We start from the raw sequence: 24,364 nt of genomic DNA on the forward strand, positions 1-24,364 counted from the left end.
CACACAAGTTCCTTATGCTATACCTGATCGGCCCTACTCTTTCTTTGACCATTCTCTTATTCAACTGAATGCTAGATGTTATATTCACTGTTTCCAATAGGATATTTCAGTCTGAGACCATTTATTAAACCTGTCTCATTGCATGTTACCAGGTCCAAAAATACCAGACCCTTGGTTGGATCCACACATGTTGCTCTAGGAATTTGTGCCAACGCACCCACATAATCTTCCCTGTGGCTACCTACACACCCACATATTCTTCCCTGTCAATAAAATATCACCCAATCTATAGAAAATTGAAAAGCACTCACAATTAATGTTTACTGCATTCACTGGTCACAATGTTGTCTCCTTAACATTAGAGAATTGAAATATAGACTGGGTGACTGCTTCATAGAACGCCTATGTTATGTCCACAAAAAAAACTCTAAGCTCTCAGTTGTCTGCCACTTCACACCACCCTGCTTCCTGGCCAACATCTCTGTCTCAGGCTTGCCTCAGTGCTCCAGTGAAGCTCAGTGCCACCTGGAAGAACAGCACCTCATTTTTCACTTGGAGACCTGCAGCCTTCTGGACTCAACATTGAGTTCAATAATTTTAGGGCTTGAGCTCTCCCATGTCATTGCTCGAACTCCCACACACCAGGCCTTGTTAGCCATGAACAGTCCCCAATAATAGCTAGTCACCCTCCTCGCCAGATCCTATCCACTCTTTGTCTGTTAAACTGCTCTTCTTTCTACCTTTCTACCTTTCTACCTTTCTACCTATTCCCAGCTGCCATCATTTCTGAGGATGGGTCACTTGACCTGAAATGTTAACTCTGAATTCTCCACACAAATGCTGCCAGATCTGCTGAGTTTAGATTAGATTACATTACAGTGTGGAAACAGGCCCTTCGGCCCAACAAGTCCACACCGACCCACTGAAGCGCAACCCACCCATACCCCTACATTTACCCCTTACCTAATACTACGGACAATTTAGCATGGCCAATTCACCTGACCTGCACATCTTTGGACTGTGGGAGGAAACCGGAGCACCCGGAGGAAACCCACGCAGACACGGGGAGAACGTGCAAACTCCACACAGTCAGTCGCCTGAGGCGGGAATTGAACCCGGGTCTCTGCGCTGTGAGGCAGCAGTGCTAACCACTGTGCCACCGTGCCGCCCACGAGTTTTTCCAACAATTTCTGTTTTTGGTCATAATTAATGTACTGACTGTTTTGCATCCATTAATTATCTCCAGATTGCTTTTCTCTGTCCTACAGTATAGCTCCTGTCAAGAGGTTTATAACTACTCCACCAGTGATTCCCCATGTGATTTCTTTTTTTACCTCTATCCACATGGATTTTACTTCTTCTGATCCAAGCTCAGTTTTTACTATTGTACTTACTCCATCTTATACTAACAAAGTCACCCCAACGTTTGATTCCTGTCTGTCATTTGGAAATGTCGCACACTCATGAACATTTAGTTTCCAGTTTTTATCTCCTTGTAATCATACCATTATAATGGCCATAAAATCATACCACCATCATACCACTTCTGTGTAGCTGATTAATTTATTTTGTTACATCTATGATGGACATTTAAGTAAAAAGCCATCAAATTTACCTTTTTGCCACTTTTTTTTCTCTTTAACCCTATTTGACTTCTTTTAATGTTTGCACACGCTGTCCCTTCCTGTCCCAGAGTACCATTACTTAAATAGATGCCTCACTTTATTTAATTTATGGAATCTTAAAGGCCTCTCTGTAGCTCCAGTATTTGATTTGTCAGGACACTGCTCCCAATATAGTTCAAATGATGTTCATCCTACCATAACAGCTCATACCTATTCCAATCCAGGTGCCAGTGCACCATAAACATTTCTCCAACACCAAGTCATGCATTTGCATCCTTGACTTTATCTGCCCCATGCCAATTTTTCTCTTGGAAAGGTGGTACCACTAATAAACAGCTTCTTCTGCTGAAGCAGAACAGGAACTAATTCCTGCAGGCTGAAAAGGGGTTTGGCCAAAAGCATCCAAAATCCACTTTCCCTTCCTGCAGTGAAGGTCGTTACACATCAACTATCACACGGTCCTTGCACAGCAGGATCTTTGTCCAATGCTCAGACGATTGGAGACCAGGTACCACTGCATGAGCTGGGAGTGACACACACATAACACTCTCATATATTCTGTGGGTAGGAAGTGTTGTTGTGGCAATGTCATTGGACCAACAATCCAGAACCCTCAGCCAATACTCTGGGGAAATGCGTTCAAATCCCACCATGGCGAATGATGACATTTGAATTTAATAACTTAATGGTGATCCCTGTTGATTGTTGCAAAAATCCATCACTGACATCATTTAAGGATGGAACTCTCTCCTTGCTTAATCTATGCGTGGCTGCAGACCCACAGAAATGGGCAATAAATATTGGGCTAGCCAACAATGCCTACATCTTCAGAATTTTATATTTAAAAAAACACACATGTTGTTGCTCCTAATCCACAACACAGCTCATATCCTAGGAGCCTTCAGTCATGTTGGCTGGTATCAAAGCAAGAGGTATTAACCATCAATCAGCTCCCATGATATTAGCAAAGACTCATTGCTCCCACAGCATTAGGCTGATGGACAATCAATTCCTCTCCTTTTGCTGATGCCAACTTTTAATCAGTTTCAACCTCACGATCTGCAGGCTCTCTGATGGCCACGGTGACTCTCCTTCTGGTGTCCTTGCTCTTTGTCCTGTTCTGATCCAGGTCCTGCACTCTCTCTCTCTCACTTCGCCTTGTATCCTCAAAGTTTGTTCAGAGTTAATTCCTTGAAATTAATGGGGCAACGGCAGTGTGGGTATGAAAGGGCAAAAAGCAGAGTGCAGTAATTGATGGTTGTTTCTCAGATTGAAATGTGTCATAGATAGGTGCTTCTCCAATGATTAGCGTTGGATCTCTTCTCCTTTAATATGTATCAATAGGTGTAAATGACATAAAATTCATCAAAGTTAAAAATCACACAACACCAGGTTATAGTTCAACAGGTTTAATTGGAAGCACACTAGCTTTTGGAGCGCCGCTCCTTCATCAGGTCCTCCTTTATCAACCACCTGATGAAGGAGCAGTGCTCCGAATTAAACCTATATTGAACTATAACCTGGTGTTGTGTGATTTTTAACTTTGTACACCCCAGTCCAACACCGGCATCTCCAAATCATAAAAGTCATCCATGTAGTGAACAGAGAATATGATAGAAAAAAAAACTAACACAGAAGTAGTTGAAGTGATTGATTTTGAAAGGAAGATTAAGGAGAGATGGAAGCATTATATCACGGAAAAAAGCCATTTCAAATGCCTACGTGGCTATCCAGTGAAAATTAGAAATTACTACCATATCCCAATACCCTTTACAGTTTCTTCTATTTAAACAATCACTTGATGTTCTCTTGAATGCCTTAATTGAACCTACCTCTACTATTCTTTCAGATAGTGGATTCAAGACCTAAGCCACTCATTGTGCGAATAAAGGGTAGCGCAGGAGAGATCTAGGGATATGTAACAAATATTTGTAAGTAGCTGGATAAGCTGAGGTTTAAAACATGGAAATGTGGAAGACAGAAAAAAGGAATAAGAATAGGCCATTCAGCCCATTCTGCCTGCTGCGCCATTCATTATGATCAGAATTGATCCTGTATCTCAGTACCATACTCCCACTCTTTCCTGATATCCATTGATGCATTTGGTGTCTAGAAATTTGTTCATATTTTCTTTAAGCATCCACAGCCTTATATAGTAGAGGATGTCACAGGTTCACCACCCTCTAAAAAGAAACGTCTCCTCATCTCAAACTGAAATGGTTTGATGCATTTCCTGAGACCATAGCCCCTTGATCTAAACCTTCATCACTACCACCAATCCCTGCCCCCAAGACAGGTGGAACATCATCCCTATATCCAGTCTGTCCAGCCCTGTCAAAGTTTTATACAATTCAATGAGGTCCCCTGTCATTCTTTGAGATTCCAGTAAGTACAGGCCTGGTGTACCTTTTGTTAGATGTGGAGACCAAAACTGCACATAGTAATCCAGGTGTGATCTCACTAAGGTCCTGTGTAGCAAAGCTAACTTCCTTGCTCCTGTGTTCAAATCAATAAAGGAAAGATTAAATGCCAACATATCATTTGTCTTGCTAATATACTTGCTTGTTTGCTTTCAGTGCATTTTTCAATCTATCACTGTTTAAATAATATGCTGCTATTCTGTGTTACCTACTGAATTGGATAACTTCACATTGATCCATGTTATACTATATCTGTCATGCATTTGTGCACTCACAACTTGTCCAAATGACCTGGAAGCCTCTTTATTTACTCCTTATTAGTCACAGTTTCTCTTACTTTTGCATCGTCAGCAAACTTGGAAATATTACATTTGGTTCTTTCATCCAAAACACTCATATATATATTGTGAATAGCTGGAGTCCAGGCACTGAACCCTGCAGTACACACTAATCACCACTGTCTACTAATCAATTCTCAATCCATTCCAGTACATTATTCCCAATTCCATGTGTATGTAGCTCTTGTCGAAGATTTTATCAAAAGCTTTCTGAAAATTCAAATACATCCACTGTTTCTCTTTTTTTTCTATTATGCTAGTTACATCCTCAAAAGACTCCAGTCGGTGTGTTAAACTTTATTTCCCTTTCATAAAGCTTTCCATACATAGAAACATAGAAGATAGGAACAGGAGGGGGTCCATTCGGCCATTCGAACCTGCTCCACCATTCATTGCGATCATGGTTAATCGTCCAACTCAATAGCCTAATCCTGCTTTCTCTTCATAACGTTTGGTCCCATTCACCCTAAGTGCTGTATCTAGCTGCCCCTTGAATACATGTTTTGGCATCAACTAATTCCTCTGGCAATGAATTCCACAGGCTCACTGTCCTTTGGGTGAAGAAATGTCTCCTCATCTCTATCCTAAATGGTCCAATCGCAATCCTCAGACTGTGACCCCTGGATGCACCCACCGTCGGGAACATTGGGAACATCCTCCCTGTCTAGTCCCGTTACAATTTTATAAGTCCCTATGAGATCCCCGTCATTCGTCTGAACTCCAGTGAAAACAATCCTAACCTAGTCAATCTCTCCTCGTATGTCAGTCCCACCATTGCTGGAATCAGCCTGGTAAACTCTCGCTGCACTCCCTCAAGAGCAAGAGCATCCTTTCTTAGAAGAGGAGACCAAAACTGCACAAAATATTGTAGGTGTGGCCTCACCAAGGCCCTGTATAACTGCAATAACCCATCCCTGCTCCTGTACTCGAAACGTCTTGCAATGAAGGCCAGCCTACCATTTGCCTTCTTTACCACCTGTTGCACCTGCCTTCAAGCGACTGGTGCATAAAGACACCCAGGTGCCCTCTCCCAACTTACAGCCATTCAGGTAATAATCTGCCTTGTTTTTGTTTTCAAAGTGAATAACCTCTAATTTATCCAAATTATCCTGCATCTGCCATTGATTAGCCCACTCGCCCAACCTGTCCAGTTCATGCTGGACGATCTCTGCATACTCATCGCAGTTCACCCTCCCACCCAACTTGGTATCATCTGTAAACTTTGAGATGTTACATTTTGTCCCCTCATCTAAATTATTAATATATATTGTGGATAGCTTGCCTGCCAATTTGAAAAAGACCCATTAATTCCTAATCTTTATTTCCTCTTTGCCAACCAGTTTTCTATCCATCTCAATACACTTCCCCCAATCTTGCACAACAATATCTTATGCAGGACTTTGTCAAATGCTTTCTAAAAGTCCAAATATACCACACCCTCTGGCTCCCTCTTGTCAACTCTACTAGTTACATTTTCATAGAATTCCAACAGGTTTGTCAAGCATGATTTCCCCTTCATAAATCCATGCTGACTCTGTCTGATGTTGCCACCCTTTTCTAAATGCTCCACTATAAAGTCCTTGATAATGGATTTGAGAATTGTACCATTGCCGATGTTAGGCTTACTGGTCTATGATTCACTGGTTTCTCTCAACTTTCCTGTTGAATATTGGAGTAACATTAGCTACTCTCCAATCTGCAGGGACTCTTCCATTATCTATCGAATCCTGGAATATGACCAGCAATGCATCCTCTATTTCTAGAGCCACTTCCTTAAGTACTCTGGAATGTAGATTATCAGTCCCTGGGGATTTATCTACCTTCAATCCCCTCAATTGTCCTAGCAACTTTTCCCTACTAATATTAATTTACCTCAGGCCTTCCCCCTCACTAAATCTTGCATTCTCCAACATTTCTGGTATCTGATTTGTGTCATGTTTTATGAAGACAGAGCCAAAATATGCATTCAGTTGCTCAGCCATTTCTTTGTCCCTATTATACATTCCGCCATTTCTGTATAGAACATAGAACATTACAGTGCAGTACAGACCCTTCGGCCCTCGATGTTGCGCCGACCTGTCATACCAATCTGACGCCCATCTAACCTACACTATTCCATGTATGTCCATATGCTTGTCCAATGACGACTTAAAGTTGGCGAATCTACTACCGTTGCAGGCAAAGCATTCCATACCCTTACTACTTTCTGAGTAAAGAAACTACATCTGACATCTGTCGTATGTCTATCACCCCTCAATTTAAAGCTATGCCCCCTCATGCTCGCTGTCACCATTCTTGGAAAAAGGCTCTCCCTTTCCACCCTATCTAACCCTCTGATTATCTTATATGTCTCTATTAAGTCACCTTTCAACCTTCTTCTCTCTAACAAAAACAGTCTCAAGTCCCTCAGCCTTTCCTCATAAGACCTTCCCTCCATGCCAGGCAACATCCTAGTAAATCTCCTCTGCACCCTTTCCAAAGCTTTCGCATCCTTCTTACAATGCGGTGACCAGAAATGTACACAATACTCCAAGTGCGACCGCACCAGAGCTTTGTACAGCTGTAGCATAACCTCATGGTTCTGGAACTTGATCCCTCTATTAATAAAAGCTAAAACACTGTATGCCTTCTTAACAACCTTGTCAACTTGGGTGGCAACTTTCAAGGATCTGTGTACCTGAACACCGAGATCTCTCTGCTCATCTACACTATCAAGAATATCACACTTTTTGTTCAAGTTAGAACAAAGAACAATGAAGAACAGAGAAAATTACAGCACAGGAACAGGCCTGTCAGCCCTCCAAGCCTCTATCTAAACCTTCACTCATTTTCTAAGGATCTGTACCCCTCTGCTCCCTGTCCCTTCTCATATCTGTCTATATACATCTTAAATGACGTTATCGTGTGTGCCTCTACCACCTCTGCTGGCAATGCTTTCTAGGTAACCACCACCGCTGCGTAAAGAACTTTCCACGGCGGCACGGTGGCTCAGTGCCTCACAGCACCAGGGTCCCAGGTTCGATTCCAACCTTGGTTGACTGCCTGTGTGGAGTTTACACATTCTCCTGTGTCTGTGTGGGTTTCCTCTGGGTGCTCTGGTTTCCTCCCACAGTCCAAAGATTTGCAGGTCAGGTGAATTAGCCTTGCTAAATTGCCCATAGTGTTAGGTGCATCAGTCAGAGGGAAATGGGTCTGGGTGGCTTACTCTTTGGAGGGTCTGTGTGGGCTTGTTGGGCTGAAGGGCCTGTTTCCACGCTGTAGGGAATCTAATTTCTCTTAAACTTTTTCCCTTTCACCTTGAACTGGTGACCCTGAGTAATTGAGTCCCCCATTCTTTGGAAAAGCTTCTTGCTATCTACCTTATCTATACCTCTCATGATTTTGTAGATCCTCAGGGTCCACCCTCAACCTCCATCTTTTTAAGAAAAATAATCCTAATCTACTCAACTTCTCTTCATAGCTAGGCAACATCCTGATGAACCTCCTCTGCACCCTCTCCAAAGCATCTATATCCTTTTGGTAATGTAGTGACTAAACCTGTACGCAGAATTCCAAATGTGATCAAACCAAAGTCCTATACAACTGTAGCATGACCTACCAACTCTTGTATTCAATTCCCCGTCAGATGAAGGAAAGCATGCCTTATGCCTTCTTGACAACTCTATCGACTTGCATTGCCACCTTCAGGATACAATGGACCTGAACACCCAGATCCCTCTGTACATTAATTTTCCCCAGGGCGTTTCCATTTACCGTATAGTTCGCTCTTGGATTGGATCTTCCAAAATGTATCTCCTCACATTTGTCCAGATTGAACTCCATCTGCCATTTCTCCCCCAACTCTCCAATCTATCTATACTGTGCTGCATTCTCCCACAGTCCCCTTCATTATCTGCTATTCCACCAATCTTAGTGTCATCTGTAAATTTGCTAATCAGACCACCTATACCTTCCTCCAGATCATTTATGTATATCACAAACAACAGCATGGATCCCTGTGAAACACCACGGACCACAGATCTCCATTTTGAGAAACTCTCTTCCACTCTGTCTCCTGTTGCCCAGCCAGTTCTCTATCCATCTAGCTATTACACCCAGGACCCCATGCGACTTCACTTTCTCCATCAGCCTACCATGGAGAACCGTATGAAATGGCTTACTGAAGTCCATGTGTACGACATCTACAGCCCTTCCCTCATCATTCAACTTTGCCACTTCCTCAAAGACCTTCCTTGCACAAAATCATGTTGCCTATCACTTATAAGCCCATTTTTCTCCAAATGGGAATAGATCCTATCCCTCAGTATCTTCTCCAGCAGCTTCCTACTACTGACATTAGGCTCACCAGTCTTTAAATACCTGGATTATTTCTGCTACCCTTCTTCTACCCATCCAAAAATGGCTTAATTTTAAAATCCCGTAATCTTAGATTGTTAGTACACTACAACACCCATATACATTACATTGGATATAAACATGTAAACATGCACACTAAATTCAATTACACTCTGTTTTACTCCTGTCACCTAACAAGCACATTTCTCACCCAAGTCTCAACAATACGTCAGCAATCACATTTTCTCATTCTATCACATGCCCAATTTTAAATCGAATTCCTGTAACAACAAGTTCCATCTAAACAGTCTGGAGTTTTTGTCCTTAAATTTCTCCACAAACTTCAGTGGGTTATGATCAACATTTATGATTACGGTAACAATATGGTAACATAAATATTGAAATGTTGTAACGACAACACCAAGTTCAAAGTCTCCTTCTCAACCATTGAATATTTCTGCTGATAATGTTCAATTTCCTGGAGAAATACCCGATAGGTCTTTCTATCTTCTCCTCATTTTCCTGGAAGAGCACAGGCCCAACACCCACACCACTCGCATCGATAGCCACCTTGAATGGCTGTGCGTAATTAGGCGTGTCTAATACTGGGGCAGTGCTTAGCTTTCAGGCTGTCAAATACCTTCTGACAGTCCGCTGTCTACTGAAACATCTTGCCTTTCTTTAGCAATTCAGTGAGTGGAGCAGCCAGACAGCTAAACATTTTGTACTAACTTTTGTCAAAATCCACACAACCCCAGGAATCATACTACTGTTTTTTGTAGATGATTTAGCAAACTCCTCAATTATCTTTGCTTTTTCATTCTGTGGGGCTGTTTGTCCTTGTCCAATAACATGGCCCAAGAAGCTGACTTTGGCTTTGGCAAATTAACTTTGAGCCAGGTTTACCACCAAGCTTGCCTCCCGAACAATTCTGCTAAATTCCATGTGTGACCAGGTAATCTATGTATACCATACAATTGGGTAATCCAGAATGATCTTATTGGTTAGTCTTTGAAATGGGGCTGGCACATTTTTCATGACTCTTTCAGGTCATTTCGATTTTCCTCTGGAAGGTAACTCAATAATTAAACCCAATTTTTGACAACTTCCTCATTTTCCAATTTAATTTGAGGAATGCCCCATTCAGAATCCTCTGAACTTAGCATGACTTTAAATTGATACAGGGAGAAAGTGAGGACTGCAGATGCTGGAGTACTAGAGTTGAAAAATGTGCTACTGGAAAAACACAGCAAGCCAGGCAGCATCTGAGGAGCAGGAGAATCAATGTTTCGGGCATAAGCCCTTCTTCATCTTTAAATTGATACAGTCCATTTGGCGTTTTGAAAGCCGAAATTGACTTTGCTCCTTTGGATAAAGGTACCTGCTAGTATCCTCCTAGCAAGTCCAACTTAGGAATATAAATTGCTTGTCCCACCTTCTCAACACAGACTTCCAAACATGTCTTTGGAACTACACTGACTTTGTGATAGTCCACACTTTTTCAGGTGATTTCAACTTTCCCCTGGAAGGTAACTGAATAAGTTATGCCAATTTTTGACAACTTCCTCATTGTTCAACTTAATTTGAGGAATGTCCAATTCAGAATCATCTGAACTTGGTCCTTTACTCTGTGTTGTAACCAGTAACACAGTCTCCTTGGCTTTCCTCCGCTGTCAAAATACCTTTTGAGCATATTCACATGACATGTGAGATTTCTTCCTGTCTGAAGTCCTTATCAAATAGTTCACCTCACTCAATGTCCTTTTGGCTTGAAAAGGTCTACTAAACCTTACTTTTAAGGTTCACCTATCACTGGAAGTAACACTGATAGTAAATTGTGAGCTTTTGATTTTGGCTCTGGATGGTATGCAGTAGACTTGAATTGTTTTATTGCTTCACTGTCCACAACTTCTTAAGTATTTTTGATGTGAAGTTTGACCCTTGATCTGATTTTTCTCTGTGGGTAGTCTGTATTGAGTGAAAAATTTGAGTAACCTGTGTAATCCTTTTAGCTGTGATATTGTGTAATGGAATGGCCTCTGGAAATCTAGTGGACACACCCATTATTATAGAGTCATAGAGTCATAGAGATGTACAGCATGGAAACAGACCCTCCTGTCCAACCCGTCCATGCTGACCAGATATCCCAATCCAATCTAGTCCCACCTGCCAGCACCCGGCCCATATCCCTCCAAACCCTTCCTATTGTTAACAAATACTGATTCCCACTTCTTGTTTTAGGTAAGGGTCCTACTCAATCAAATAAGACTCTTATAAAAGGTTCCTCAAATACAGGAATGGGTATTAAAGGTGCAGATTTTATTACTGCTTGTGGCTTTCCAATTACCTGACATGTTTAACATATCTTGCAAAATGTTTTTGTATTTTAGGCTGTGTTTTCCTTACCCCTAAATGACACCCTACTGGTAATTCATGCGCCAACCACAACACCTCCTTTCTATAACCCACTGGCAATGTGAACTTCTGCCCATTTCTCATCTGCCTGAATATGTGATAGTTTCCATTTCCTCATTAAGACATCACTCCTAAGATAGTGGCATACTGGATACATTCAGATTCTTCTTCCTTGTATGCTTTTTGATACAATTGGTTTAGTTTCTCATCTTTCTGCTATAATTCAGTTAATTTCTCTGAACTAAAGGTGTTTGAATAAGAACAAAGAAAATTACAGCAGAGGGACAGGCTCGTCAGCCCTCTAATCCTACGCTGATCAGATCCTCTATCTAAACCTGTTGCCTATTTTCTAAGAATCCCTCTTGCTCCCTGCCAATTCATGTATCTGTCTAGATACATCTTAACCAATGCTATTGTGCCTGTCTCGACCACCTCAACTGGCAAAGCATTCCACGTACCCACCACCCTCTGTGTAAAGAACTTTCCATTCATATCTCCCTTAAACCTTTCCCCTTTCACCTTGAACTCATGACCCCTGAAAATTGAGTTCCTCACTCTGGGAAAAAGCTTTTTGCTATCCACCTTGCCGATACCGCTCATGATTTTGTAGACCTCAATCAGGTCCCCTCTCAACCTCCAACTTTCTAATGAAAAAGTTCTAATCTACTCAACCTCTCTTCAAAGCGAGCACCCTCCATACCAGGCAACATCCTGGTGAACCTCCTTTGCATCCTCTCCAAAGCATCCACATTCTTTTGGTAATGTGGTGACCAGAACTGTACACAGTATTCCATATGTGGCCGAACCAAACTGTAACATGTCCTGCCAACTCTTATACTCAAAACACGTCTGATGAAGGAAAATGTGCCTTCTTGATCACTCTATCGACCTTCAGGGTAAAATTGACCTGAACTCCCAGATCTCTCTGTACATCAATTTTCCCCAGGGCTTTTCCATTTGCCATATTGTTCTTGAATTGGATCTTCCACAATGCATCACCTTGCATTTGTCTGGATTGAACTTCATCTGCCATTTTTCCCCCTAACTCTCCAATGTATCTATATTGTGGTGCATTCTCTGATAGTCCCCTTTACTATATGCTATTCCATCAATCTTAGTGTCATCTGTAAACTTGGTAATCAGATCACCTAGACCTTTCTCCAGATCATTTATGTTATTCACAAAAAACAGTGGTCCCAGCACAGATCCCTATGGAAGACCACTGGTTACAGTTCTCCCTTTTGAGAAACTCCCTTCCACTATTACTCCCTGCCTCCTGTTGCCCAGCCAGTTCTCCATCCATCTACCCTGGACCCTGTGCGACTTCACTTTCTCCATCAGCCTACCATGGGGAACCTTATCAAACACATTACTGAAGCCCATGTACATGACATCTACAGCGCTTGTCTCATCATTGCTTTTCACCTATCTGCTTCTGGTTTGTTTTAACTATCTGATCAAACAGGGTCTCTGCTAATTCCGCTTCAATTTTCTTATCTGTACTGTTTGATCTTTCCTGTTGCAACTGGTCACTTTGTGACCTTGTTACTACATCGTTAGGAAAAATGTGTCCTGTTCAGTTGCCTGAGTTTCTACTGGCCTTTCAACCACAGTAGGCAGCACTCCTACCTGTGAACCAGCTATATCATTAGCAAGGACAATTTTTTTTCCTGGAACTGAGAGTTTGTCTAGTACTCCTACCATGACTTCTCCATTTTTCACTGGACACTGTAAGTTTATTCTTGCCGCACTACGAATTCCTATTACAAGCAACTTTTCTGGCATAGTCCTTCAGAGGTACATATTTCCTCATTTTTCAACATCAAAAATTGAGAGGATCCTGTATGTCTTAATATTGTAACCTCTTTACCTGCTGCTCCTGGCCTGTGTAAGTAAACTTTTCCTTCCCAGGTGTGTGGTTGAAGAAGATCTGGCACTTTCTCCTTAACCAACCTCTGTCCAGGTTGTACATTCTGGTTCAGCTTTCTAGCTTCCACTGTGCCTTCCTTTACCAAAACAAAATTCACTGGCTTATCCTGTTTTCCTACATCTGGCTTCCCAGTACTTTTTCTAACCCACCAACACTGTCATTTCACATGGCCTACTTTATGCAGTGAAACACCGGAGTTTTTTTAACTTCTCTTTCCCCTTCAAGGGTTTCCTTTTTACCCTGTAGATCCTTATGATCTTCACCGAGATCTACCTTTCCCTTTCCACATGAGGATTTCTTATTTCCCCAATTTCAGCAGCAGCAGCAGCAGCAAGCAGCAGCGGTGAGAGTGAGGACCAGGGGGCTGCTGGGAAGGTAGATTTCCCTTTAAAAGGACTTACCTCGAGAGTTAACAGCCTCCATTTGCTGCAGCAGCAGTGGGAGCAGGAGTGATGAGAGCGAGGAGCTGAGTGGGAGCAGTCGCTTTGGGAAGGTGAGTGAACTGATATATTTGGGCAGCTGCTAAACCTGAGACAGTACATGTGTAGTATCTCCCACCCGTTCTCATCCTCCAACCAAAAAAAAGACTCTGTTGTGTCAGTAACGGTAAGGGTTTTCTATTCCTTTTTTATCATGTGATTGGTACATTTTTTTCTTTTCTTTCCTTTCATTTATCTATTATTTGATATTATGTTTGGACTAAGGTAAGCTTAAGATTAAAAGTGGCAGGAGATCTCAGACCTGTGTAATGCTACTCTTGTGGAAGCTCAGGGACGTGGCTGATGTCCCTGACTCCTTCACGTGCAGTAAGTGTGTCCAGCTGCAGCTCTTGTTAGACCGCATGACGGCTCTGGAGCTGCGGATGGTCTCATTTTTGAGCGTCCATGGTGCTGAGGTGGTCGTGGATAGCACGTCACACCACGATTAGGATTGCTGATGGAGAAAGGGAATGGGTGATCAAAAGGCAGAGAAAGAGCAGGAAGATATTGCAGGTGTCCCTTGCGGTCATCTCCCTCCAAAACAGGTTTACCGTTTTGGATAGTGTTGGGTGAGATGGCTCACCAGGGGAAGGCAGCAGTAGCCAGGTTCATGGCTATGTGGCTGGCTCTGCTGTACATAAGGGTGGGAAAAGAGTGGAAGGACTTGGTCATAGGGGATTCAATTGTAAGGGGAGTAGATAGGTCAAAAACAAGACTCCCAGGTGCATTGGTCAAGGATGTCTCAAATCGGCTGCAGAACATTCTGAAGGGAGAGGGCGAACAGCCAGTTGTCGTGGTGCATATAGGCACCAATGATATAGGTAAAAAACAGAATGAAGTCCCACAAGCAGAATTTAGGGAGTTCGGAGCTAAGCTAAAATGTGGGATCTCAAAGACACTAATCACAGGATTGCTACCAGTGTCACATGCTAGTCAGAGCAGAAATGAAAGAATAGGCAGGACAAATGCATGGCTTGAAAGATGGGATTCAGATTTTTGGGACATTAGGACCGATTCTGGGGGAGGTGGGACTATTACAAATTCGACAGTCTACACCTGGCCAGACTAGAACCAATGATCTGGGGGTGCTTCTGCTAACATTGTTGGGGAGGGTTTAAACTAATGTGGCAGCAGTGGGAACCAAATGAGTAGTAAGTGGACTGTAGGGAGGTAGTATCTAAAGCCGATAAAGAAATAGATAATGAAGTCAGCATGACGAAGGGGAAGAGATATCAGGGAGTAGATGATGAACACAAAGGGACAGGTGGTCTGAGGTGCTTTTTTAATATGAGCAGCGTAGTAGGCAAGGCAGATGAACTTAGGGCTTGGATTAGTGCCTGGGTGTATTATGTTATTGCTATTACTGAGACTTGGTTGAGGGAAGGGCATGATTGGCAACTAAATATCCCAGAATATTGATGCTTCAGGCAGGATAGAGAGGGAGGTAAAAGGGGCAGAAGAGTTGCATTACTGGTCAGAGAGGATATCAGAGCTGTGCTAAAGGAGGGCACTATGGAGGATTCAAGTTGTGAGGCAACATGGGCATAGCTCAGAAATAGGAAGAGTGCGGTAACAATGTTGGGGTTGTAATACAGGCCTCCCAACAGCAAGTGTGAGATAGAGGAACAAATATGTAGAAAGATTATGGAAAGATGTAGAAGCAACAGGGAGTGGTGATGGGAGAATTTAATTTTCCCAACATTGACTGGGATTCACTTAGTGTTAGAGGTTTAGATGGAGCAGAATTTGTAAGGAATATCCAGGAGAGTTTTCTAGAGCAATATGAAAATAGTCCAACTTGGGAAGGGGCCATACTGGACCTGGTGTTGGGGAATGAGCCCACACAGGTGGTTGAAGTTTCAGTAGGGGATTACTTTGGGAATAGTGATCACAGTTCCATAAGTTTTGGAATACTAATGGACAAAGACGAGAGAGGTCCTAAAGGAAGGGTCTAAATTGGAGGAAGGCCAACTACAGCAAAATTCAGCAGGAGCTGGGGAATGTAGATTGGGAGCAGCTGTTTGAAGGTAAATCTACATTTGATGTGTGGGAGGCTTTTAAAGTCAAGTTGATTAGAGTGCAGGACAGAAAGGTCCACGCAAAAATGGGGGATAGAAATGGCAAGATTAGGGAATCATGGATGACAGGTGAAATTGTGATACTAGCTAAGAGGGAAAAGGAAGCATATATATGGTTGAGGTGACTGAAGACAAATAAAGTTTTGGAAGAATATTGGGAAAGTAAGACCAGTCTGAAGTGAGGAATTAAGAGGGCTAAAAGGGATCATGAAACATCTTTAGTAAATAGGTTTAAGAAAATCCCAAAGCCTTTTATTCGTATCTAAGGAGCAAGAGGGTAACTAGAGAAAGAGTTATCTCACTCAGGACAAAGGAGGAAAGTGATGCGTGCAGTCAGAGAAAATGGGTGAGATTCTTAATGAGTACTTTGCATCGGTATTTACCGAGGAGAGGGACATGATATGTTGAGGTTAAGGACAGATGTTTGATTACTCTAAGTCAAGTCAGCATAAGGAGGGAGGAAGGGTTGGGTATTCTAAAAGGCAATAAGGTGGACAAGTCCCCAGGTCTGAATGGGATCTATCCCAGGTTACTGAAGGAAAGGAAAGGGGCCTTAACAGATATCTGCAGCATCCTTGAACACGGGTGAGATCCCAGAGGAATGAAGAATTGCGAATGTTTTCCCCTGCTTAAGAAGGGTAGCAGAAATAATCCAGGTAATTATTGACCGGTGAGCCTGATGTCAGTGGTAGGGAAGCTGCTGGAGAAGGTACTGAGGGATAGGATCTATTTCCGTTTGGAAGAAATTGGGCTTATCAATGACAGACAACATGGTTTTATGCAGGGAAGGTCATGTCTTATCAACTTAATAGAATTCTTTGAGGAAGTGACAAAGTTGATTGATGAGGGAAGGGCTGTAGATCTCACATACATTGACTACAGTAAGGCATTTGATAAGATTCCCCATGGTAGGCTAATGGAGAAAGTAAAATCGCATGGGGTCCAGGGTGTACTAGCTAGATGGATAGAGAACTGGCTGGGCAACTGGAGACAGAGAGTAGCAGTGGAAGGGAATTTCTCAAAATGGAGAACTGTGACCAATGGTTTTCCACAAGATTTGTGTTGGGACCACTGTTGTTTGTGATATACAAAAATGATCTGATTGAAGGTATAGGTGGTCTGATTAACAAGTTTGCAGATGATGCTAAGATTGGTGGAGGAGCAGATAGTGAATGGACTGCCAGAAAATATAGCAGAATCTGTATAGATTCAAGAGTTGGGCAGAGAAATGGCAGATGGAATTCAATCCAGGCAAATGTCAGATGATGCATTTTGGAAGATCCAGTTCAAAATTGAATAATATGGTAGATGGAAAAGTCCTGGGAAAATTGATGTACAGAGATATCTGGGTGTTCAGGTCCATTGTATCCTGAAGGTGGCAATGCAGGTCGATAGGGTGGTCAAGAAGGCATACCTTCCTTCATCAGACAGGGCATTGAGTACAAGAGTTGGTAGGTCACATTGCAGTTGTATAGGACTTTGGTTCGATGACATTTGGATTGCTACGTACAGTTCTGGTCACCACATTACAAAACGATGTGGATGCTTTGGAGAGGAGGTTTACTGGGATGTTGCCTGGTATGGAGGGCACTAGCTATGAAGAGAGGTTGAGTAGATTAAGATTGTTTTCATTAGAAAGATGGAGTTGGGGGGGGGTCTACAAAATCATGAGAGGTATAGACAGTGTGGATAACAAGAAGCTTTTTCCCAGAGTGGGGGACTCAGTTATGAGGGTCATGAGTTCAGGGTGAGAGGAGAAACGTTTAAGGGAGATATGTGTGTAAAATTCTTTACGCAGAGGGTGGTAGGTACCTGGAATGCGTTGCCAATGGAGGTGGTAGAGGTGGGCACAATAACGTAATGTCTAAACAGATACATGAATGGGCAGGGAGCAGAGGGATACAGATCCTTGGAAAATAGGCGTCAGATTTAGATAGAGGATCTGGATCAGCGCAGGCTAGGAAGGCCAAAGGGCCTGTTCCTGCAATGCAATTTTCTTTGTTCGTTTTTCTTCTTCCAATTTCTATCCCTCATGGATTGAAATTGAATTTGGAAACCAAACTTTGAAATATGAACCAACTCATAATCATCAGCCATGTCAGCTGCTAATCTTGTGTTTTTAACTCTCTGCTCTTCCACAGAAGTTCTCCCCACTTCAGGAAGTGAAGTTTTGAACTCCTGTGTAAGTTGCACTTCTTAAATTTAAATTCTCTGTTTGTCTTCCTTTCCTCTCTCTCCTTTTCTCTCTTGTCTCTCTTTCTTTCTTTTTATTTTGTTCAAGCAATTTGTTCTTTTTCTCTTTCTTTTGCTTTTAATCATAACTCAAACTGTTTCATTTCTTTTCCCGTTGCCTCTAACTCAAGCTGTTACATTTTCAATTGAATTTAACCATCTCCAAAGACTCTGATGGTGTATCCAGCAAATTTAAATGCTGAGCTATTGCTGTCATTATCTCTCCTTTCCTCATGGAATGAGGCAGTTCCAACTCCAGACTGTTTGCTAATTAGAGCAGTTTATTCAACTGTTCTAAGGCCCCCAAAGTCACTTCTTCCACCCTCAGAAAACTCTAAGTTATTGAGAGAGCCATTGCTATCCCAAACACTGAAACCAACTGAATTCAACACCTGGAACAAAAGACATTAGATTAGATTAGATTCCCTAGAGTGTGGAAACAGGCCCTTCGGCACAACGAGTCCACACCGACCCTCCGAAGAGTAACCCACCCAGACCCATTTCCCTCTGACTGATGTACCTAACACTATGGGCAATTTTAGCATGGCCAATTCACCTGACCTGCACATCTTTCTATTGTGGGAGGAAACCGGAGCACCCAGAGGAAACCCACGCAGACACAGGGAGAATGTGCAAACTCCACACAGGCAGTTGCCCGAGGCTAGAATTGAACCTAGGACCCGGATGCTGTGAGGTAGCAGTGCTAACCACTGAGCCACCGTGCCGCTCACTGCCTTCAAGTCCAACAACGCTAATCCCAATTTGGAACTATAGAACAAATTCTGGACCAGGACAGACACCCTCAAAACATTTCATGAAAATAGCCCAAATTCTAACTTTGCTCGTTGTTTTAAGCAGAGGTACAGTGGATATTCCAGGAGGGATGCAGTTAGCCCAACCACTTAGTTATAAACAAATCAGAATTTATTGGCAAGATTACAGAATGAAACTGAAACAAAAGAGCGTAGAATATAGAATAATTTAACCTCCAACAGAATATCCAACTTAATGATGCTGTTCCAAATTCCTGCAACAATCCCCATAAACACCCCTTGACAAAAAAGGTAAAATCAAACACAGGGTCTTACTGGGGGGAGAGGGGGGGAGAGAGAGAGAGAGAGACAGACAGAGGGCAGAGATATTCAGCATGGAACACTTTCTTTCATGTAGCTGTTTCTTTGACCAGCAGCTTCAAAAACTGACTGCTTGCTGAAACCAAACCAAATCAAACCAAACCAGGGAAAAGTTGGGAGAACCGGCCACTCCCCTTTCATTGTACAAGTTTGTTTTTAAACTTGAAGACCTTCATAAGTAGATGAATGCAGACATTTTAGCAACTCTGCTTCATACAATCCTTTTGAAAAATGCCAAGGACAACACAATCTTGTTGAAGGAGCAGGATCGTCACACGTCACATTGAGCATTGTCAGATCATCTGGTTTTCTTGTGACATTGTCCAAGCAATAGTGTCCAAAATACACTTGCTCTTTTAGTTGTTATGATCGTAGAGCAGACCCCCGAATTTTCAATTCAAAGAACGAGTCCAATCCCCAGTTATCCTGTCTAATCTATGAGTTTCACAGGACCAACCATCACCCAAAAGATGCATTGTTCCAGATTTCTCACAAAGCTATTCCCAGATGCAGCCTAGTGGATCTTCTTTTTCAGGCAGCATCCCAGTTTCTCAGATAATCTGCAGCTACCTTCTGTTTTTGTGTTTCCATGAGCCCCATTGCATGGCAGTATGGAGTGAACAATAGCTGATTTGTTTCAGTTCCTTCCTCAGACTAAACCCTACATTCCCGATCGTTTCTGGTATGAAATACCATATTCTGGTATGTCTCCTTTATGAAGACAGAAGCGAGAAATGGTTGGAACGAATTGTAAAGGTTGATGTATCCTGGAGCTATTCCTAGCCGAATGCTGTGAACAATAGATGATATATGATAACTTTCATGAACTTTCCCAACTTTCGTTATTTCATAATGGTCATTCCATCATTTAATACTAGATTAATAGCAATACAAATTCTTTTTTGTAATAACTAAAGGGATCCAATCATCCACAATATTGTAGGAACTTGCCTGGTCCAACTGTTTCTGCACGCAGGGAAAAGAGAATGTGAAACCTACGGAAAGCCGGATGCCCTTCATTCCCATATATTCCAGAAAGTGAACGATGCATTCTACAATGTGGTCAAACAACTGGAAATGAGAATGTCACACAGTAAGTTATAAAATCATCCTTTTGCCTCCTAATCTTCTCCCCTCCAAGAATAGAGACACACAGACAAGAATTCACAGGTATCAGTTATCTTCTATCATCCCTGTCAACTTCCTAATCTTCTTGCTAGATCCCCCCCCCCCCCCCCCCCCCCCCCACCCCCATCACAAACTATTCAGAGATAAAACTTTCTCCTTCACATGGCTACACCAAGATTAGCATTGTCTTTACTTGACATTATGATATGCTCCTTCCAAATAAATTTCAGGCAGGACTGAAACTGGTATCTTACCTCCCTCTGTACTGTGCTCAACTGTGTGGTGATTATGGTCATCTCAGTGGAATGAATTGACAAAATATTGACTGGGACTGAGAATTTTAAATGTTTACATTATAAACAGAGAGTTCTTTATTCTTTCATCTAGGAAATTGAGAAATGGATTGAAAGACTGAGACACCAGTGTAGATTCCTGGGAATACCACTTATCTCATTCAACTAGTTGAGTCCTCAGCTATTCCCCCTTACTCTCTGGTTTTATTGTACTACATAGTTCCCTACTGATGTTGAAGTGTTCCATGTTCACAACCAAGTGTTCATTCAATGTGGGCAAAAGTTTGTGCTCATCCATTATACATTTGGTGGTATAGGGGCCATTTAATCAGAAGGTAGGGTAGTGGAAGAGAAATTTACCACTTGCCTGCCCCATGCTGATGAAGACTGGTAATTAAGGTCCTTAAGTGATCCTTTAAGAGCCTCATTTCACTGCTGTTGGGCTACTTCCAGCAGCGAGCATGGGAAATGCCATGCAGGAAGTGCAACAAAGTCTTTTGGAATTGCTCTTGACTTCTGGGGAAGGAGTAGAAAAAGTGAGGACTACAGATGCTGGATATCAGATTGTGGTGCTGGAAAAGCACAGCAGGTCAGGCAGCATCCGAGGAGCAGGAGAATCAATGTTTCAGGTGTAAGATCTTCATCAGGAATTCCTGAAGGGCTTATGCCTGAAACGTCGATTTTCCTGCTCCTTGAATGCTGCCTGAACTGCTGTGCTTTTCCAGCACCACAGAGTGCTTCATTCAACAGCAGTGTCTGTTTGCAAGATCCGACATCAGGGAAGCTGTAAGGGATATGCTGAGGACACCCTCTGCCATTGCTGCTGACCCTCTTTTGAAGCTCCAAGTTTTCATCACCGCCACTCCACCACCACCTGGACTTAGGCATTGAGTACCCAAAAATTACCTGACCCTGCCAAATAGACAAGATTCACCAGGCCATGTCTCAAGTCACTCCTACACTAGTATCCCAAATTGTACAGTTACATACACACCTCTTCACCTGTCCCTTGCATAATCTCCAGAGGAATGGGAAAGATTTTGCTGTACATTCGAAGAGATTTCCTCATCCCAGAATGTAGCACAACGAGTAGGATACGGAGGTTGGTGCCACCTAAGTCAAGAGCAATGTATTTGCCATTCTCTGCAAAAGAAAATTGTCTCATGTTGTTACTGACAGAAAAATGCTTTCAATTTAGACATAAGAGTCTGAGGGACCTTCATGTTAGTATGGTAGAAGCAACTATCCATGTGCCATTGCACTCTGTTAAAAGCTTAATCATTTAAAAAACATTATTGAGATGTGGGTAAATCTGGCTAGGCCTTCATTTGATGCCCATTCCCAATTTTCTGAGAGATGGTGGTGATGAACTGCCTTTAAGAACTGCTGCAGTTCATTTGGTATCAGCACACTCACAATGATTTTAAGAAAGCAGTTCCAGGATTTGACAAACTGCATTGATAGCAATTATTTGGATGTGAATATAGGAGGTGTGGTTAGTAAGATTGTGGATAACACTGTAATTGGTGGCATAGTGGACAGCAAAAAAAGGTTATCTAAGAGAACAAAGAGATCTTGATTGGATGAGCCAATGAGCTGAGAAATGGCAGATGGAATTTAATTTAGATAAATGCAATGTGGACCTAGGGGTGCAGATTCATAGTTCCTTGAAAGTGGCTTCACTTGTAGTCAGGGTGATGAAGAAGGCACTTGGCACACTTGCTCTTATTGGATAAAGCACTGAATATAGAAGTTGGAACATCATGTTGCAGCTGATGAGGCCACTTTAGGAATAATGTATCCAATTCTTGTCACCCTGCATAGGAAGGATGTTGTTAAACTGAAAGAGTGCAGAGCTGAAAATGTGTTGCTGGAAAAGCGCAGCAGGTCAGGCAGCATCCAAGGAGCAGGACAATCGACATTCAGGATTCCTGAAGAAGGGCTTATGCCCGAAACGTCGATTCTCTTGTTCTTTGGATGCTGCCTGACCTGCTGCGCTTTTCCAGCAACACATTTTCAGCTCTGATCTCCAGCATCTGCAGCCCTCACTTTCTCTGAAAGAGTGCAGAAACAATTTACAAGGATGTTGCCGTGGTTAGAAGGTTTGAATTATAAGGAGAGCCTGGATAGGCTGGGACTTTCTTCCCTTGGAACATTGGAGGCTGAGGGGTGAATTTATAGAGGTTTATAAAATTATGAGGGGCATAGATAAGGTGAATAGCAAGGTCTTTATCCAAGGATAGGTGAGCCCAAAGCTAGAGAGAATAGATTCAAGGTAAGAGGAAGATTATTTAAAAGGGACCTGAGGGGCAACTTTCGTCACACAGTGAGTGGTGCATGGATGGAATGAGTTGCCAGAAGAAGTAGTAGAGGCAGGTAAAATTACAAATTTAAAAGCTATTTGGACAGGTACATGAATAGAAAAGGTTTAGAGGGATATGGACCAAATGCAGGCAAGTGGCATTAGTTCAGTTTAGTATACCTGGTCAGCATGAAAGGGTTGGACCAAAGGGTCTGTTTACCACCCCTATCTTTCTTGGTGGTAAAGGTTACAGGTTTGGAAGGTATTGTCAACCGAGTCTTGGTGAGTTGCTGCAGCGTCTAGTAGATGGTACATACTGCTGCTCCTGTGCATTGTTGCTGCAAGTGTGAATGTTAAAAGTTGTGAATCTGGTTTCAATCAAGCTGGCTGCTTTGGTGGCGTCAATCCCCGTGAGTGTTATTAGAGGTGCACTCATCCCCGTGAGTGTTATTAGAGGTGCACTCATCCCCATGAGTGTTATTAGAGGTGCCCTCATCCCCGTGAGTGTTATTAGAGGTGCACTCATCCCCGTGAGTGTTATTAGAGGTGCACTCATCCCCGTGAGTGTTATTAGAGGTGCACTCATCCCCATGAGTGTTATTAGAGGTGCACTCATCCCCATGAGTGTTATTAGAGGTGCACTCATCCCCATGAGTGTTATTAGAGGTGCACTCATCCCCATGAGTGTTATTAGAGGTGCACTCATCCCCGTGAGTGTTATTAGAGGTGCCCTCATCCCCGTGAGTGTTATAAGAGGTGCCCTCATCCCCGTGAGTGTTATAAGAGGTGCCCTCATCCAGGAAAGTGCGGTATTCCATTACACTCCTGACTTACTGTCATAGCACTGAAAAAGGCCTTCAGCCCCTCAAGTTTGTGCTGGTCAAAAACATCCACCTAATGATTTTAATCCTACATTCCCTTCGTCTTGTATGCCTTGGCATTGCAAGTATATACCTAAATACATCTCTTAAATGTTATGAGGTTATCTGCCTCTATCACGCTTACAGACAATAACTTCCAGACTTCCACCACTTTCTAGATGAAAAAGATTTTTCACCACATACCCTCTAAACCACCTTCCCTTTACCTCAATTTTATGTTCCTGGCATTTATCCCTCCACCAAGGTCCTTCCCATCTACCCCATTGATTCTGCCCATAATTTTATACTTCAATTTCAATGTGCTTCATAGATGGTGGATAGATATTGAGACGTCAGTATGTGAATTACTTGGCATAGAATTCCCAGCCTCTGATCTTTTCAGTGCTTGATCAATGCTAAACCCTGAGACTGCACGGTGGCTCATTGTTAGCACTGCTGTGGAACAGTGCCAGGGAGCCAGGTTCAATTCCATCCTTGGACAACTGTCTGCATGGAGTTTGCACATTGTCCCTGTGTCTGTATGGGTGCCCACCAGGTGCTCTGGTTTCATCCCAAATCCAAAGATGTGCAGGTAATGATGATTGGCTGTGCTAAATTATCCATAGTGTTCAGGCATGTGCAGGCTAGGTGGGTTACCCATGGAAAATATAGGGAAGGGGGATGGGCCTGAGTGGAATGCTCTTCGGACAGTTGGTGTGGACCACTTGGAAGAATGGCCTGTGTGTACACTGTTGGGATTCTATGTGAATGATGTGGGATTCAGCAATGTAAGTGC

The 24,364-nt window shown here is 42.6% G+C and overlaps 1 protein-coding gene across 1 annotated transcript in view; it reads right to left on the minus strand.

The window, feature by feature from the left end:
- LOC122544108 (hexokinase-1-like) overlaps positions 1–24,364 on the minus strand; it is a 261,171-nt gene that overhangs the window by 149,189 nt on the left and 87,618 nt on the right. The window contains exons 10-11 of the mRNA XM_087999152.1: positions 21,401–21,549; positions 19,937–20,056 (exon numbers count right to left, since the gene is read on the minus strand). Of these exons, the coding sequence (XP_087855278.1) occupies positions 19,937–20,056; positions 21,401–21,549 (269 nt within the window). The remainder of the gene's footprint in view (positions 1–19,936; positions 20,057–21,400; positions 21,550–24,364) is intronic.

Source organism: Chiloscyllium plagiosum, unplaced genomic scaffold (assembly GCF_037043375.1).
Source record: "Chiloscyllium plagiosum isolate Xiang-an unplaced genomic scaffold, Cpla_swu_hap1 HiC_scaffold_22, whole genome shotgun sequence".
Classification (NCBI taxonomy): Eukaryota; Metazoa; Chordata; class Chondrichthyes; order Orectolobiformes; family Hemiscylliidae; genus Chiloscyllium; species Chiloscyllium plagiosum.